General features: G+C 42.4%; 1 protein-coding gene across 3 annotated transcripts in view; it reads left to right on the plus strand.

Moving 5' to 3' along the window:
• LOC116385780 (serine/threonine-protein phosphatase 2B catalytic subunit alpha isoform) overlaps nt 1-17,507 on the plus strand; it is a 60,082-nt gene that overhangs the window by 23,256 nt on the left and 19,319 nt on the right. For all 3 annotated transcript variants that reach the window (XM_031851496.1, XM_031851497.1, XM_031851498.1), the window contains exons 2-7: nt 2,534-2,734; nt 11,288-11,412; nt 11,972-12,083; nt 12,543-12,688; nt 13,522-13,661; nt 17,212-17,289. In XM_031851496.1, the coding sequence (XP_031707356.1) occupies nt 2,534-2,734; nt 11,288-11,412; nt 11,972-12,083; nt 12,543-12,688; nt 13,522-13,661; nt 17,212-17,289 (802 nt within the window). The remainder of the gene's footprint in view (nt 1-2,533; nt 2,735-11,287; nt 11,413-11,971; nt 12,084-12,542; nt 12,689-13,521; nt 13,662-17,211; nt 17,290-17,507) is intronic.

Below are 17,507 nucleotides of genomic sequence, written 5' to 3' on the forward strand. Positions count from 1 at the left end.
ATGTGGTGTTGATGAGCATCTTCCTCATAAAACTCAATGTTGTTACCAGCTACCTCTCCATCCAGGCACAATATGGTTGTTGTTTTTTTGCAGAGATAGTTGGAAATAACTTGGTTTCATCTCATAAAGTTTAGGTCTCATAAAGTTCAGATTCAAGAACAGAGTGGTTGCGGTAGACCGCCTCGGGAGTTCACCTGTCACTGCAGTAATTCTTAATTGGCTAACAATGTGGGCTCAGGAAAACACTGTAACGTCCGCACCCTCTGCCCCTGTCTTGACGGTTATCCCGTTCATACCAGATCTCCTAATCCTCCGGGGGATATTTGCGCCGTATAACATTGCAGATTCTCGACCTTGCTTGTCATGTCGTTCTCTTCAGGAAAGAAAACGCCTCCAAACGGGTCCGTTACAGCTCACGCGAATGTTCACGCTCTATGTCCCCGACATCTCAGGGACCGATCTGGTGTCGTCTATTCGGTGTCGTCAAAAAGCCCCGAGGCCCCGGCCTCTGGGCTCGAGTTGCACGGCAGGTGCTCACTGGAGGCCAACCTGGGGTTTTGGGTAATTCTATCTCTCTATTTCTGAGTGCTCCAGATAACTACCGGAGACGTTAGGCTGATATTGTTTTTAAGAGATTGTTTTGAGCACATTGAGTATTTATTTGGCTGGAACAATGTGTATGTGTTTAGAGCCTATATCAGAACATGTTGGTCTTAATTATGCAGATGGTGGTTGCTGGAAAGAAGAGAAATAGCATCTTGCCATCTCAATGTAGACTCAGATTTCTGAAATAGATTCTCACTTCGTTTGTTGGCTTTAGGCAATGTTAGAGTTTTTAAAGTTGATCCAGTTTTATATATGCAGAGAAATGTATAAGTTATCAGTAAGATAGCCTGCGGTACTTTGGTGGTTTAGACTGTTTAAGGCATAGTAATGCTGAAAACATTCACTGTACAAATATGTAAGTCCTTTAAATATGCAATTTCATCACACACCTGTTAATCAACTTTAAATGCTGCAGTTGAGATCCCACATATGGTCTGTCACTGAGCACTGAGTGACACAGATACAATGCAGGTCTGATTACCACTGATGTCACTTTTGGAAAGGATGGATGTTCACACAAACACTCACACACACACACACAACCACCAACTCAACCGTATGTGCAACTGGCTTAGTGCATTAGTCACACCCGAATGCTGCGTGCAAAGTCGGCAAGTGGATGTTAATTAAGAGCAAGTCCTATTTTTTAGCAGCTCGAGTTTAAGAGTTCCTAGGATGCGGTCTTTCATTCTGTCCTTTTTGTACCTGTCAGTAAGTAGTATGCTCCTCATCAGGGGGTTGTAATAAATGAAATATTAACAGACTATGTTTTTGTGTTGGCCACTTAAACTTAAGGTAATAAAACCATTATTTCAACTTACTTTCTTTTTACCCGTTTGAAGTGAGGACATGAGGTCCATTTTAAAGAATTGTGGGGTTTTTGTTCTTTTGTTAAAAGACCTCGCTTTCCATTTACAGTCCGTCTCACAGACTCACCGGGCTATTTGCATAGAAATTGTGCTTCATGTATTATTATTTTTTTTTTAGTGCTGTGATTAGATTGGGCTTTTGAATGCGTCTGTTATATGCAAAATTGCGAGAGCACATTGAAATGGTGTGAAAAGCCATCCTTTATGAGCCACTAATTAAAGGCAGGATGACGAGGATTTGTCTCTTGCGGACTTCTCCCCCCCAAGTGGCCGAGGATTGACAGCTGGAAGGGCAGCAAAATGGAAAGAAAAGGGGAAATCCAGGCAGAGGACAGGTTCTCTGCAGATACAGATACCGCCACTCACTTCTACTGGGTCATACGTGATGATTGAGGGATTTTTATGTGTGAATCTATACATTTTTTTGAAATACTCCTCTTGCCTTTAGATTGACAGTAACGGAGATTTGTTGTGGATTTGGTTAGTCTAATTTTCATGATGTTTTCAAGACTCTCATGAATAAGCATCATTTGACCCTTTAATTGTGACTGACAAAAAAGTAAATGCGTGTCAGACTGAAGATTATGTCTCTCTCCCAATCACACACATACAAGTGAGCATGTTTAAATATAGAAATGGTTCCATATTCAACACTCGCATGAAAGGCTAAAAAACATTTGTATTCTGTGCTTCATTTCCAAAATGTAATTTCTTCTGCTATGAATATTGCCAAGCAAACTAGAAACTGTGTAGGCCTGTTATAAATATTGGAAATTGAATGACTCACCGATCACAGCAGTAATCTGGTAAATTGTCTCAGAGGGTGGGCTGGACGCATGGGAGTGAACACCGACTCCCTCTCCGGTAGGGACTAGATCCCCTGGAAGGGACAGAGTACCTGCTAATCAAACAGCGTAAACGCCTTTTGCGCAGCGAAGTGGAATTAACAGCATATCCTCCATAAGCATTTTCTCAATGACAGGTATATTGAAGCACTGTAAATATGCTGTGAAAGCAGCCGTAATGATGCTTTTTCTTTTTTCTTTTACCCTCGGCAGCTGTCCCGTTCCCCCCCAGTCACCGGCTGACGGCTAAAGAGGTGTTTGACAGCGATGGGAAGCCCAAAGTGGACGTGCTGAAAGCCCACCTAACCAAGGAAGGCCGCGTGGAGGAAGCGGTGGCCCTGAGGCTCATCGGAGAGGGCGCCTCGATCTTGCGCGCAGAGAAGAACCTGCTGGACATCGAGGCCCCCGTGACAGGTCAGTGGTCCGATTTTTGTCCAGCGGTGAGCTTAAACATTTAATCGATTAGACAATTGATTGAAAATGCATCTGTAAATATTTTGATCGTCAGGTATTCATTTGATTCATTATTGCTAGTCAAAAATACTGATTATTTACTGGTTCCACCCTCTGCGTTGTGAGGATTTACTGCTAGCACACTGAATATGATCTGCTTATTTATACTTATTTATAGTTGGACAAAAACAAGACATTTGAAGACGTCGGCTCGTGCTTGACAGAACTTTTTATTTCATAGATAATGAAAATATTCGTCAAATTTCAGGACAGCTTAAGAGCTCTGAGGAAAAAACAATCCTTGACCTGCATTTGTGCTCGTTTTTTCATGTCTTAACAAATGAGCGATGAGGATCCACTTTAGAAGATGAAAATAGTGTTTGCATGCAGACGTGGCAGAAGAAGCACATTATTTTCCAACTCTCTGCTATCCAGCTTTGTTTGTCACTGACACGTGACTCCAAATCACATTCAAAATTGCCATATATTTTAGATTTAATTTAATAGATTTACTATATTAAGCTAAAATAACTTGTGCAGGCCAGAACCGTTTTGTTTTATGTGAACTAGACACTGTTTTAGGTTTGAAACGCACACTCTGGGTTATTTTAAGAGAGGACTGCATGCAGTGAATGAAAGCTTCATTTGTTTTTTTTAAGTTAAGTGAGTCACTGTGTCTCCGGGCCACGTGTGGGCCATGTGGCCAGCCATAGCAGTGTGTTTTTACTTTAGTAAACACACAGGGTTTAGTTCATCCAATTTGCCAAAACGAACAAGCTCGGTGACACTCGCTCAGTTGACTGCTTCATGCATTAAAACTTTGACTTTGAAAACACTTGCTAACCTTTTTTAAAAAAGAGAACTTGACTATTTCTCTGTTTTTAACAGAGTTGCTAACCAGTGTGACAAAAGTATAAAAACAGCATGCCAAGCTGAACATTTTCTGTCATTTTGTTGCTACTAATTTTCCGCAAAATATTTATTTATTTCACAGTTGAGCTCTTATTCGGTCTGAAAAGCGCCCCGGAGCTGAAGTCCAAGTCATTGGTGCCTGCCTCGCTGAAAAGAACGTACCGTAGAAGGACTGTCTCGCTGATGCATATGCACAGAAGCAGTGCGTCCATTGTTGTCTTTCTTCCTGGTCAAGTGCCCTGTTCCCCCATTAGACTTTCTGATGAGGCTTCTTTGATGTTGTTGTAATCAGAGGCACAGACCTACTCAAAGGATCTATGGCAACCCATCATCATTTCCAAATACGAGATTGTTCTCAAAATACAGTCCGGAGTGGCCTGTGTGCTCGTCTTTTGGCAGGCATCGCGCTTACTTAAATTCATGAATGCACAGCCCCTTTTTGAACAAAAGTGTGGGTCTCGTATGTTTACTGAGGCCATTATAATAATAGAATATTTTGTCTGGGCTGTTAAAGAGAATGAAGCTTAACAAAAAGATGCAAACAGGTTTGGACAAAAGCCTTATTTGCTGCCTCGGTCTTCATATTTGCAGGCACACAAGCGAGGGATTAGGAGAAATCCTGTTAAACATAACTAGATTTCAGATTATTATTTTTTTTTAGCCATGTATAAGCATAACTGGATTTGAGTAATTCATGTGCACGACAAAGTACCACCGTGGACCCAATGTAGAGGGGTGAAAGGAAGAAAAAAATTTGCATTTGTAGCCACGCACAAGTGTACCTCAACAAATTCAATTCTAACTCGCAGGGAACCAAATTGTATTGACCTTCCAGTTTAAAGTAAACACTACTAAATACGTCCATTTCCACAGTGTGTGCTATGTATCCAACTTAAACACATATGCACAATAAGGCAAAGCTGTGATCTTTCTCAGAGCCTGTCCTCTCACTATGCCGGGGCTCAGAGCAAATAGAGAAATCTCTTAAAGGGACAGTGTTTATTATATAAGACGTTCATTTAAATACACTTAAAAATGTGTTCGTACTGGATTCGGCAGTCGGCGTGGCGTAAAACGAGGGCGTGAATCCGACATGCAAGCATGCGTTATGATCTTCTGCCTTAACCTGATGACAATCTGGTTTCTTATGTGTAAACAGAGCTCTAACTCTGACCTTTCGGTGAGGTTGTCATTTCAATTCTTCCAAGCGCCGTCACACCCTAACACGTGTTGATTTCAGATCTGAGAACTGTTCAAAAAACCATGGTTTCGGCCAGCAAACCGCCTTCCTTTTGTTGTGTTACATAGCGGTACATAAACGGTGGACAGCTCCTGTTCTGTGTGCAAGCCATGGATCCTGAGGAGCTCTCTGTACGTGTGTGTGTGTGTGTGTGTGTGTTTGTGTGCGTGCACTTGTGTACACGAGCGCGGCAATGAAGCGCTTCTTTCCCTCCCACTCGACACCCCTGTCTCAACCCCTCTCCCACGCACGAGTCCTTTTCAACAAGGAGTTCTCCGTTGCGCGTGCTCGCGATCCCGCTGTGTTTCCCTCTCATGCGTGCTCCCAAAAAACTCACACACCGCTCTCTATAAACATTTCTTTTTGTTTGTCTCCTGTTGCCTCTTGTCTGCCATGTTCTGTCCCTCCGTGTCATGCTCAGAGACCGCGTCCATCCCTCTGTCTCTATCTCCCAACGTGACACGCGGTCAGCAAATTAGTGAGTAAATATTTATCGTCGACGATATCGGCCATCTCTTCCCTCGCTCCGCTTCTCACATTCGCACAGTCACTTCCTGGTCCGGCCAGATGGCAGGTGGGGTTTTCGTGGAGAGGGGGGGGGTGCGTGTGACGACTGAGCTGGCTTAGGCCACCGAGTACAAGCTGCTCCCATGGCCTTCGCACACCCATATATCGACCCCCCCCCCCCCCCCTACAGCCACATCACCGGTCAACAGCGAGCTTTTACACTGTTCACACACCTGTTTGCAGTGCGGGTGCTCGACTAAAACACTGTCAAACATGTTTTACTCGAGCTACAAGTAGCTGTTTGCATTTCGTAGAGACATTTCTTATGAAATTGTGATTCATTCTAAGTGAGGAAATGTTAAGAAACTCGGTTGTGAAGTATCCTGCGGACACTTTTAAATAGGTCTTACTAAGACCTTGATCAGCATGATCATTTTATGAGCTGAATGTGAATTGCGCTTGCTCTGTGAAGCATTTCAAGGCCATTAAACCTTTCCTTTAATTTGTTAAGCAAACTTAACTTATCTTTTTTTTTTTTACACTCTCAAATATCGATTGGTATCAGCCTCACAAATCCAGTATCTGTCGGGCTAAAATGTACCACCATGGTTTACACCTCTGGTTCCAAACCTGATGAAACGACAGATGAGAATAAACATATCTTTTGTCTTTTCTCAAATTCTGTTTTTTTTTTTTTAAGCGAAATATGGGAAAGTGTTGCCTCTTCACGCCTCTCAAAAAATGAAATAACCAGTGGTTCACACCAACACAGTAATTTGAAGTGCGCTGAGCTCGTCAATGTCCAACTCTAAATCAGACGTTGTATTGTTGCTGCGGTGCTGGAGACTGCAGCTTGTTAAGAATCGCATACAGTACGATGTTCATAACAGATCTGCAAGCGCCCCCTCCCTTTGCATAAATGCATACTCTGAAGCATGTATGCTCTCACAGAGTGCCATCATACAAACCGGGGGAGGGGGGTATTGTTATCATCCAGTCTTAATCAAAACACGATCTGGCACAGTCTGCCTCGCCGTGGATTTCGCTCGCTCAATGAGCCCGGCCTTGTGGAGTGGCCTGTGTAGGTTCTGAAGCCAGGTTGTGTAATGCCTGCCACCCACTCAGTAGCTGCTGCTACTCAGGGAGATCACTCCAGTGCACAAGCAGGAGATGGCCAGAACGAATTGTTTCTCACTCCAGATAATGTACACCCACCTGCTCTTCTTATGTGGGCTCTGGTTCCCACCTCGTTTTTTTTTTTTTTTTTTGTGCGCATTGTGTGACAAGCGGGAGGGAAGGCAGGCAAAGCGTGTCTGTAGGTGTACTGGAGCGGAGAGCGATTGGATGGATTGCGTGTTTGCTGTGATAAAGCAGGGCCCCCGAGCTGGAGGAGTGAGCTATTGTGCCGTTTTTTTTCTCGTCGAACAGCCTCGTCCACGCTCGCAGATATGAGGCGACTACAGTTCACATTTGGTCTTTTTTTGGCCAGCGATTTAAACTCTCGCCCGTCGCCGTGTCTCCCCGCTGTTCTCTTCGCCTGGCAAGCGACGGCTTTCCAAAAGGTCAGCTGCAGGTGCAGTCCTCCCAGACACAGTGTGCTTCAGGTGAAATTGCAGCCTCTCTACTCCCTCACCGGCGGACTCCCTCCTGCAGAGCTGACTTCTGAAAACATGAATATATTGTTAATTTCCCTGTGAGCACTACATTTTCACAATAATTGCTCTCTTGGTGGTCATTCCTTTAGACAGAATTGTACTCTAGGGCACAGTGAAATGAGTGTGTTTTAGAACAAGGACTTTACAGAGGGGATGGCTGCCTGTTGCCTCCATCTCTGCGTTTCTACACGGTGGATGCATTGCATTGTTTCCGTTGGTGATACTCGTGGTGGTCCTTTATCTGGTCGGCAGCAGCTTAGATTTGTTTGAGGAGTCGTTTCCATAGCAATAGCCAGCCATAGCATCACACCCTCTCTGGATGAAACCATATGAATCAAGTTGATTGCCTCGTTTTATTTCATCTCGACATTAAGTAGTACTTTAGCCCTTAAAGTGAAGCCTTAATGGTGGCCAGGATGCAAAAAAAAAACAAGATATGACAAAAAATATCTGCAAAGGGTGCCTTTTTAATTTCAAAGAAAATGTCTCTCTCGCTTTAATTGCCGTTTGTTTTATATATTTATTTGTATTGAACCGATGCAGGGTCGATGCAGGTTTTTTACTTATTATATTATACTTATTTGAATCCTAAATTAAATAAAGGCAAGCTCATTTTGAAGCATAGATGAGCTGATGTAACGCGTGTTTCTCTACACAGAGTTAAATCTTACTGATTATAATTAAAGAATATGAACATGAAGGATATGAACTGCATGTACAGTCCGCTCACTGTCACCTACTGTATTGTTGAGTCGGGGGATTTGTTACATAAATACTAATATGGTAGCCTATGGGAGGAATGGAAAAATAGAAAGCAGGTGAACAAACCTCCAACACATGAAGGTATGTTGTATTTTAGTGCATACTGGTGTAGTCCACACATACATCTGTAATTTTATATCCCTTTTTCCTTCTCAAAAGAAATCCTGTCAACACAAGCATGGTTTTATAAAAGAAATCTCCATCCAGATGAAAATGGAGCCGCTGTTAAGGCCAGTGAGCAGGTTGGGCCACACACACAGCGGTGGCGTTGCGGTAGACTATGTGTCGTGGGAGTGTTGCATTTGATAAGAAGCAGTAACCTCTGCAGCGCATTCTGATGTCGATGTGTAAACATGTAAAAAGTGCTGTTGGCGAGGTTATTTGGCCACGTCCACATTTCACAAAAGCTCCGTATTCATTGAGCTAAAACACCGTTTGTGCGTGAACGGAAGCCCAAGACGCTAGAAAAAGCCACGTTGACAAAAACACCTGAAGTTAATGAATGCAAATAAATAGAAACATTAGTAAAATAGCTGCAATTTAAGTTCCCTTCATTCAAGCATTGTTTTTTGCCATTATTGTTCCAATTAATCAATCTAAAACCAACCTGCGCTACATGTTCGCACTTTAGTAGTGTTGGCTTGATGGCAAGAGGGACTACGGGCATCTTCAGAAACTGGACACAATTAACGAGGCTCCTTTCTTTAGAGTTGGTGCGCCACTGTGGATTTAAACCGTTACACAGTGTGGGTTTAATAAAAGACCACTGGTTAAGCAGAGGTTTACGATACAGTCAAGGAGAGCTGATTCTCTGAGCCGTCTCACGAGGCTTGTAACTTTAGATAATTGCTCTCCAACGTTGTCCTCTAGCTCCCACTAATTGGGTATCTCTCTGAAAGACTTTTGCACCGACTCCTATTGTAATTCTTCCTGCGAGATACAGTTCATAGAGCGATAAACAGCCTCGCGAAAAAGAAAGCCAGTGTCCTTTTCAAATTAGATCTCAGCCTATTCACCCTTTTGTTAATTGCTCAACTAGCTTGAAGAAAAGATGAATTGCGGCACTTTGGCATCAGCCGCGCGGATGCCGTGCGTATCGTTGCTGTCGCTGCCATACTGTTCACATTCGATACCACTGATTGCTGCCTTTGTGCGGTTTGTTTATCGCCACTCTCAGGTGAAGAAGGTGACTTTTTCCAACTCGTTCACTGAAGCGGAAAGGCTTTAAGTCCGTGTTAATTGCTGTTTTGATCACACCAGCCGGTATAGATTTACATCTGTGATTCCAATGTCTTGGCTTTTTTATATGACATCACCAGAGGTCACGGGTGAACCCACACTGGACAGCCTTTTAAATGAAATACGAAGCGCCGCATCAAGAAAATAGCCAAGCAGTAAAAGCATTGCAATAGTAGTTAACAACTAGTTCAGCAAATTGGCTCGATAAACAGAACGGGAGAAAGGGTAATACAAGAGCTGCAGAGCGGAGAAATGATTAAAGAGAATAAAAGTTGTTTTCAAGCCCAGTTTTAACCCAGTACTTCACTGAATGATACATTTGTTTCTTCTTCTTTTGTGTTCAGTGTCAATAAAACCGATTTTGACTATATTCTGTGTCAATTGTGTCTAGCGTCTCCTGAGGGAAAGACCTCGACAGCACGGTTGAATGCCAGGAATTTACCTAAAATCCGCTGCCATTTCCCGGAAAAAAATACCTGCCGATAATAACGCCCGTGTGTTCTCCGTGTACCTGCGTGTACCTGTGTGTACTGAAGACTATGTACTGAAACAAAGACACCTTCTACAAGCCTCATTAAAGCCGCCGCGTATTCATGGTGATTTAACTGGATCTAATTTCCAGCTGCAGGTTTCAGCTGGCAGCTTACAGACCCTGCTGTGCGGTTAAATACTGCTCGGGATCCGCGGTTGAGCTTTTCAGGTGGCGTTTTGCGTTTCCCCAAACAAAGGCTAATGCCAAATAAGAGAAAGCCACTTGATGAAAATGACTGCAGCTTTTTATATGCAAGGCTTGAGCTCCGTCAAAGCTATCAGCCTTTCTTTTACAGCAGGAAAATGTAATTATAATGCTCATTTTATGTCTTTTGTTATATCCTGTGGTTATATACTCAAATTGTATTTTTAATTTATTACCCACGGTCCGAAAACGAGACTGTGGAGCATATGGAGCCCATCGATGAAATGTATCAATAATGAATAATAATTTCTGGTGTAACGACCCGTTGAACCAACCTTTAGAGTAGCTCAAAAATCGACCCAAGGCCCTTAAATCAGACGGCCTCACATGCACCCCCCGTCAGTCAATGGCAGATAAGCAGCAAATCTTCTGTGGCCTCTTCTCCCTCGAGAGTAATGGAGTATAGAGTCACGTAAACCGATCCATTGAGTGATTTGCTGTCCCTGATTCCTGACGCGGACGCATTTGTCCCAGGACACTCCCCTGACGCCGTTTAACGACAGAAAGGATGCGATGTCGTGGAGTTCCCCGTGGTGCTGAATATACTATATCATATCCCGGTTAACAATACATGTTGAGGAATGGAGACCACTGCGAGCTTTCCGGTCATTACAGCCAATTAAGTTTCAGTGTGTTTGGCGAGGATGTGGTCACAATCACGAGCCAGTTGGAAACACCTCAAGGTTACGGAGAAGCCGAAAGAGGATGTGGTGGAAAAGCGAGCTGCAGCCAGTTCTTGTGATTCCTTTCCAAACTGGACCCCTACTTTTTAATAATGAAAATAATGTGCGCTGAAGTATTGACTTCTTTTGTGAGAGTGGAGCTTGTAGGAAAGATTGCAATAACACACACTTGTTTGTGATGTGATTCATGACCATCTAACGATACTAACGCGTGTCTGCTGCCATTGATAGTCAAATCTAAATTCCTCGTACAGACTGTGATTTGCAATTATGCTCATGGTTTTTTTTTTTTTCTGAATGGATTCAGAATACAAGCCTCATTTTAGTGAACATTGAGTTTGGAAAAGCTCCTGTTATAATAGCCGGTGTTTACGTCGTTTTGGGTTTTATTCTTTGCATAATTTCCTGCAGTCAGCGTGGGCTGCAGAGCTAGTCCATGCATAACGATGCCTTTTTTTTCAGTTACAAGTGAGCAGTTTATGTTAATAACAAAACATTGTTTCACATTGTTTGACAAAGCAAACTGATTAAAAAAAATGAAATAGTGAACTGCCAGATGGAATGTTTGTCGCTATAATTATGAAAAGCCACCAAAGTTTAAGGTTTATCCAGGATTCTACACATATAGGACGTCTTCTGCGGTATAGCGTACATAGTCTGAGCTCCTCACATCTGACAGCAAATATGGAAATAAGCAAATAGCCTCGGTGTTATAGAGGCTTTCATCTGTTCCTCGGCTGTAAAAATAGCAGTTATCCTGATCTTTCTGCCTTATTCCAGTGTGCGGAGACATCCATGGGCAGTTCTTTGACCTGATGAAGCTGTTTGAAGTCGGAGGATCACCAGCATCCACGCGCTACCTTTTCCTGGGGGACTACGTTGACAGAGGGTATTTCAGTATTGAAGTAAGTCTGTGTATTTGTTTTTGTTCTCACGAGGGCCTAATCAAGTGTGACACGCTGTGTTTATTAATAGCTTTCTTTTGAGCGTGGATCAAATCAGGCTGCAGATATTGGAGCGGTGATGGGCCTTTTGTAATAACTTCAAATATAGCCCGGATAGCGAATGTCACTGTGTATGTTGTATGTGGAGAGAGATTTTTTTAATATGAAGCAAAATGCACGTATTTAATCTGCGACTGCAGATTGGAATTAATTTAGATCTGTATTTGCTGCCATCTCATCGCCTGAAACATTCTACTTTTATTAATAAAATATATTGTAATGGAGTGTGCCGTGCCTGTCCTCTGATGGCTCCTCTGAAGGATTGTCATCTCCTCCCCGCAAGCCTGAACTATGCCACAAAAAGTACTGCATGAATGTTTCATTATAAGCAGAATTGCTTGTATTATGCCACTCTGTGATATTGACAAAGTCTGACTTGACGGTTCATGTTTCCAGTGTTATTTAAAGATGACACGCTAACTGTTCCCCAACCCTTTTCTTTTGTGCTTCTTTGTTTCAGTGTGTGCTGTACTTGTGGGCCTTAAAGATCCTTTACCCAAAAACACTGTTTTTGCTGCGTGGGAATCATGAATGTAGACATTTAACAGAGTATTTCACATTTAAGCAGGAATGTAAGTAATGCTTTGACACTTCTATTTATTTATTTTCTACGTTTTTGATCTAGATTGAGTCCAAACAGTCTGGTCTGTGACTCTCTGTACAGACTGAGTTATTCTTTCTAATAAGCTGTTTATCATGCATCCATCGACCTCAAACACTCACTTAAAAGTGCCCTCTAGCCTGGTGCAGGATTCGCTCAGATTTTTTGCCCTTCTCATTATTTACACAAGTCAGAACTATCTCTGTTGGACTCTGACAGAGAACAGGGGGGGGTAAAATACAAAAGAAGTAAAATACAAAAGAGCTGTGAAATTGTGCTGTTTTTAAAAATGTGTTTGAGAAGTTTTATGGCACTTTGGAGAGCCTTTCCGCCCCATTCTAGCACACTGTGAGCCCCACTGTATGAGAGCTGTGTTGTTTGACTTGGCATGCTTACCTTTCCCTGCCCTGTCTCCCCCCCCCCATGACAGGTAGAATTAAGTATTCAGAGAGGGTGTATGACGCATGTATGGATGCCTTCGACTGCCTTCCCCTGGCTGCCCTTATGAACCAGCAGTTCCTGTGTGTACACGGAGGACTGTCTCCAGAAATCACAAATCTTGACGACATCAGGAAAGTATGTGTCTGATTCGAGGCCATTTTCTCGATCATTTCATAAAGCTACAGTTTGTGCGTGTGTGTTTTTAACAGCAGGTGGCTGTTAATGGCTTTGAAAATACAATTGAAGCTTCCTGTACGCCTCATGTGCTTTCTGCATTCATTCAAAGTTAATGAGGAGATAACTGTATTTGTTTTAGCATGATGGGCTGTGACAATAACAACCGTAGTTGCAATGCATGAAGTGATTCACCCAGATGTGTCTCAAGTACTGCTCAGGACTTCGACACGAGGGAATGTAAAGTCGGATTCAAAAAAAAAAAATGTTGAAGAGTCAGATCCTGCTTTCAAACTAATTCAATAATTCCAAATGGATTTTATGGCTGCAATCAGAGGGCATGCATAATAGAATTTGCTCTATTGAAGTGTCCATCATGCTACCCATCCAGTAATCCACAAGCTTTTTGTTTGAGAAAGAGCTATCCTTGGCTGAAAGCAAAGTCATTTATGTTCATTGCACCAAAAGAATGGCTGCCATTGAGTTTTTTTTCATGTCTTTCCAAAGAAAAACAACTAAAAAAAGCCTTCTAGGTACTGAGAGGTGAGCGCTGTCTTTGAATATGTCATCCGCACCGTATATCCAAAATATTCCACTGCTTTCTACGCTGAATAGAATTTGAAAATCACTTCAGCAAACTCGTCAGTCAGAGTCACGATTTCATTATAATCACGGCAGCAGCCACTCTCCCAGAGATGGCCAACGTATTTTTTCTCTGCAGCAAGAACACACACTCCATGTGCATCTTTCCAGTCAAACACGGCTGACACGAGTCCCAATTTTGTCTTCCACAGTTAGACAGATTCAAAGAGCCCCCAGCATACGGACCAATGTGCGATCTGCTGTGGTCCGACCCCCTGGAGGACTTTGGGAATGAGAAGAGCCAAGAGCATTTCACACACAACACAGTGCGAGGCTGTTCCTACTTCTACAGGTGAGTGTTCTGTTTTTTACTACATTGGAAAATTAGAGGATAAAGGATTCCAGCCAACAATGGGATAGATGGCAGCTTTGATTCTCTGCTAGCATTAAATAGCGTCCGCAATGTTCAGTCTATAGGACTCTTATTAAGCCAACACTTTGTTTTATATTGGACGGTGGAATTAAAAACATGATCTTAGTAACCGTAATCAAAAAGCTTTTTTTTTAATTTTGTGTTCTGACTCATTTTAGGAAAAATAAATCATCTACTGATTAGTTTTGGCTGTGCTTATCTGGAAATACCTTATTGCCAAAGACAATACAATACAAATGTTTCAAGACAGAATACTTGAACTTAAAGACGGGTACGGAAGTTGCTGAAATACTCAAAGTAGTCATAAACAAATGTTTTAAAACAAAAATGGGGAGAAAAAAAGTTGACAAATCAAGACACCCGGCTTCCAAATTTCCATTTCTCATCCGCTCGTTTTTCTCCGCCCTGCAATTCCTCAACCGTGAGTGGGAGGCCGACATTCGTCAGAACATGGCGTGCATCAGAGAAGTCCCAAAGTCTCCTCCTCAGACAGTCGCCGGTGTTTATGTAACGTGCATTACCTTCAAAATGAGCAGAGCGACTGAACAAACGGAGGAAATGCACGGAGCGGGGCAGCTCCCACTGTCACAAGATGTAATGAACTAGCGCATTACCGCAAGGCGCAGTGCTGTTCCACTCATTATTGCCTAAGCAACGCTTGCTTGGCCCCGGCGTGCCTGGGGGCAAGCTGGCAGAAGAAGTACTCCGACATGTCCTGAGGCTCCTGATTTGCATTTTTCTCTTTCTTGATAACGGGTGTTTCATAACCACTGACTTAATAGTATTTTAATGTCCCCGCTTGGAAATGAACTCCCAGAGCTGCTCTTGTTGTGGAATCGTGAGGACACATTTTGCTTGATGGTCCTACAGTCTTTATGTGAGCCATTACACTGCAGATCCACAACAGGTCCTTTGCTTTACTGAAGAGAGACCCAACAGAAACGTTATGTAATGTTAGGTGTTTGGCCTTCTTTTTTTTTTTTTTTTTTTTTTTTAACCTCAAACCAGTGATTTGACTGTTTGAGTTGTACCAGCACCCTTGTCAGCCCCGCTGCCTTTTGGTCGAAAATTTCTCTGCGGTCTTGATTTCATCAGTGTCCCTCACGTCATCTGCCCAGGGCACGCTCGCTAATTGGCATCACGCTGGCATTCAGGATTTATGAGACAGTTTAAGCCAGACTGAGAGGGAGCCATTCCTCTGCACCCCTCCACAGAAAAACATTGAGCTTCTTGCTTCTTTGTTGCTTCTGTCTTGCAGCGACCAATAATTCCCCCCCCAGCGCCGTAGGCACGCTCGTAACTCTTTTTACAAACGCAATTCAGGCATGAAATTGCACATGTTTTGAATGCGGCCGCTTTCATTTTAGCCGCCACTCAGCAGCACAAATGTATAACCCTGATGTGATTTTTTTTTTTTAATGGTGTTAATCCAAGCTATTGATATTAAAACCAAATTTAAAAGCTTTAATTTGAACGTAGCGAACATGCAAAGCGATACTAATATTGCACGCGTGGAAGTTCTTGCACAGCTCCTCGTGTTGTCCAAGGAGCTCATTAACATCTGCGCCCTGTTGTTGGGCAGATGGGAGACGCTAAAAACTCAAAAAGCAAAAAAAAAAAAAACTAGGCCAAAATGTATCTTGTCTGAACGGCTCCATATGGCATGTATCTACATCTGTTGCAGGAAATCAAATGAGAAATAAAACATTTATTCCTAATTTCCCCCCCCCCCCTCCCCGCAAAACTCATTACGTTTTTAATTCCATCTCGGCAACTGCTCCCTCCTTTTCACATCCCTCCCAGCAGATGTTTGTTGTGACTGTCAGGAATGCATGTGTTCTCACATCTACATGAACCAGGATTGTTAATGAACCTTTCCGAACTCCTTCAATTTCAGTCTCCCATAACGGGGTTTCAATTTAGAATATTTTACCTCTGCACCAAGCATGGTATCTGAGCATGCAATAAAAAAAGAAACCAAGCCGTTCAAATTAAAGTTAATTTACTTATACAACACTTTTTACAACCCTGCCTCAAAGGACTTTACATTAAGAGATGCAATAAAGCTGCCATAATAGTATTAGTCTGTCGGTCAAACTCCACTAAAACTGCATTTGTTGTGCAGCATTTGCTAAAAAATAAAAAATCTCTTGGTACTTTTCTCGAGAGGTCTGAAGCCAAAATGTATAGTTTGGTTTTGATGACTTTATGTGGGCGTTGTTCATTGCTGTGCTCTGATTCTGCAGGGGCGTTGAGCTAGGATTACAGAACTCAATACAAAGTCATAACCTGTCATAACACAATATACTTCTTCACTGAACAACAAAAGTTTCGGGATTTTGAGATTGTTTTATGAACTTTTTTTTTTGCATTAGAATTACTACTGATCCAAGTAATCACAATGATAAAAGTTTCACATTACACATTGTAATAGAGATGCTCTAAAATTCCACCCCGATTACTGGAAAACCTACAAAGTGACTTTTATGTTAATCAGCCAAAAATTCTAGAGATAAAACAACTTTATTATAGCCCCTATTATTGTATAGTGGTTCTGATGTAATGCAAAGTGTCACTCATTCACTGTGAGCTGTCACTCACTCTGTTCATTACACAGCATCCCACGAGTCACACATCCTGGCGTCCACTGTTGTTTTAATCATGTTTAAAGCAACGCAACAGAAAGTATTGTGGCAGTGCAGTTTTACTTAACTTAACATAACTTTTTAACCTATTTTCAGGTCAAGAGACATTACATAACAAATGCTGTCTGCCAGTGACTTGTCTTCTGCCTTTCCCATTGCGAGCGTAGGAAATTTCCAGTGGAAGCTGGTGCTGAGAAACGAAAGGTTGTAGCATGGAAAACCCTGAAACCACACTGTAGTCTGATAGTTGGCAGTAAGGTTTTTCGGTCTCCCTCCACACAGACTGAATCGATCAGCGTGAGCATAAAACATGCTTTAAGACTCTCCCAAGCGATCAACTCTTTTTCTTGAAGAAACCGAAGTCTGCTACGGATCATGTGTCATACTTGACATTATTTGAGTTTCATTCGAAAAATAAAAATCCGCCGTTTCCAAAAAATATCACACCTACTCCGCTTACAGTATAGAAAGCTTGTCTAAAAGTAAAGCACATTACGGGTTATTATGTAGATTATGATACCTTTTGCTGGCAAACGTTTTTTAGACGCATTAAAGGGCCTGTTTTGAATTCAAGGCAAACTTAAAAATGTACATGAAAGCCATCACTTACAGGCAACCTTTCAAGGCAATATAGCGCTTTATAAGCCACGTGGCTTTAGAACACATCTAGCTTGAACTCAGAGTTGTATATCCACAGTTTCTCTGAGCACGATCAATAATACCTCGGACTTATTTCATTATTTCTATTGATTGTTCTTCTTGATCTTACTGGGATTTTTCTTGATGTATGACGAAACCACATGTTCTGTCTCTTTATTCAACAGCTACCCTGCAGTCTGTGACTTTCTACAACACAATAACTTATTATCTGTCATCCGGGCCCATGAAGCGCAGGATGCTGGGTGAGTGTTGTGGCATTTCGTCGTCATCTCCCCTCACACTGTCAGGCAGCAGAGTGAGTCAGACCAGGGTATTAAATGAAAAGCTACCCCAGTGCTCTGGGGGGGGGGGTCTTACTCGAGCCCGTCTGGAGAGCCTGTTTCGGTGCGGTCTGAACTTTGAGAGAAGTCATGTTAATCCAAGAAATGAAAATGAATCCAGCAGCAGGAGGAGTAAGATG

Source organism: Anarrhichthys ocellatus, unplaced genomic scaffold (genome assembly GCF_004355925.1).
Source record: "Anarrhichthys ocellatus isolate YVR2014 unplaced genomic scaffold, GSC_Weel_1.0 scaffold11, whole genome shotgun sequence".
In the NCBI taxonomy this organism is placed as follows: domain Eukaryota; kingdom Metazoa; phylum Chordata; class Actinopteri; order Perciformes; family Anarhichadidae; genus Anarrhichthys; species Anarrhichthys ocellatus.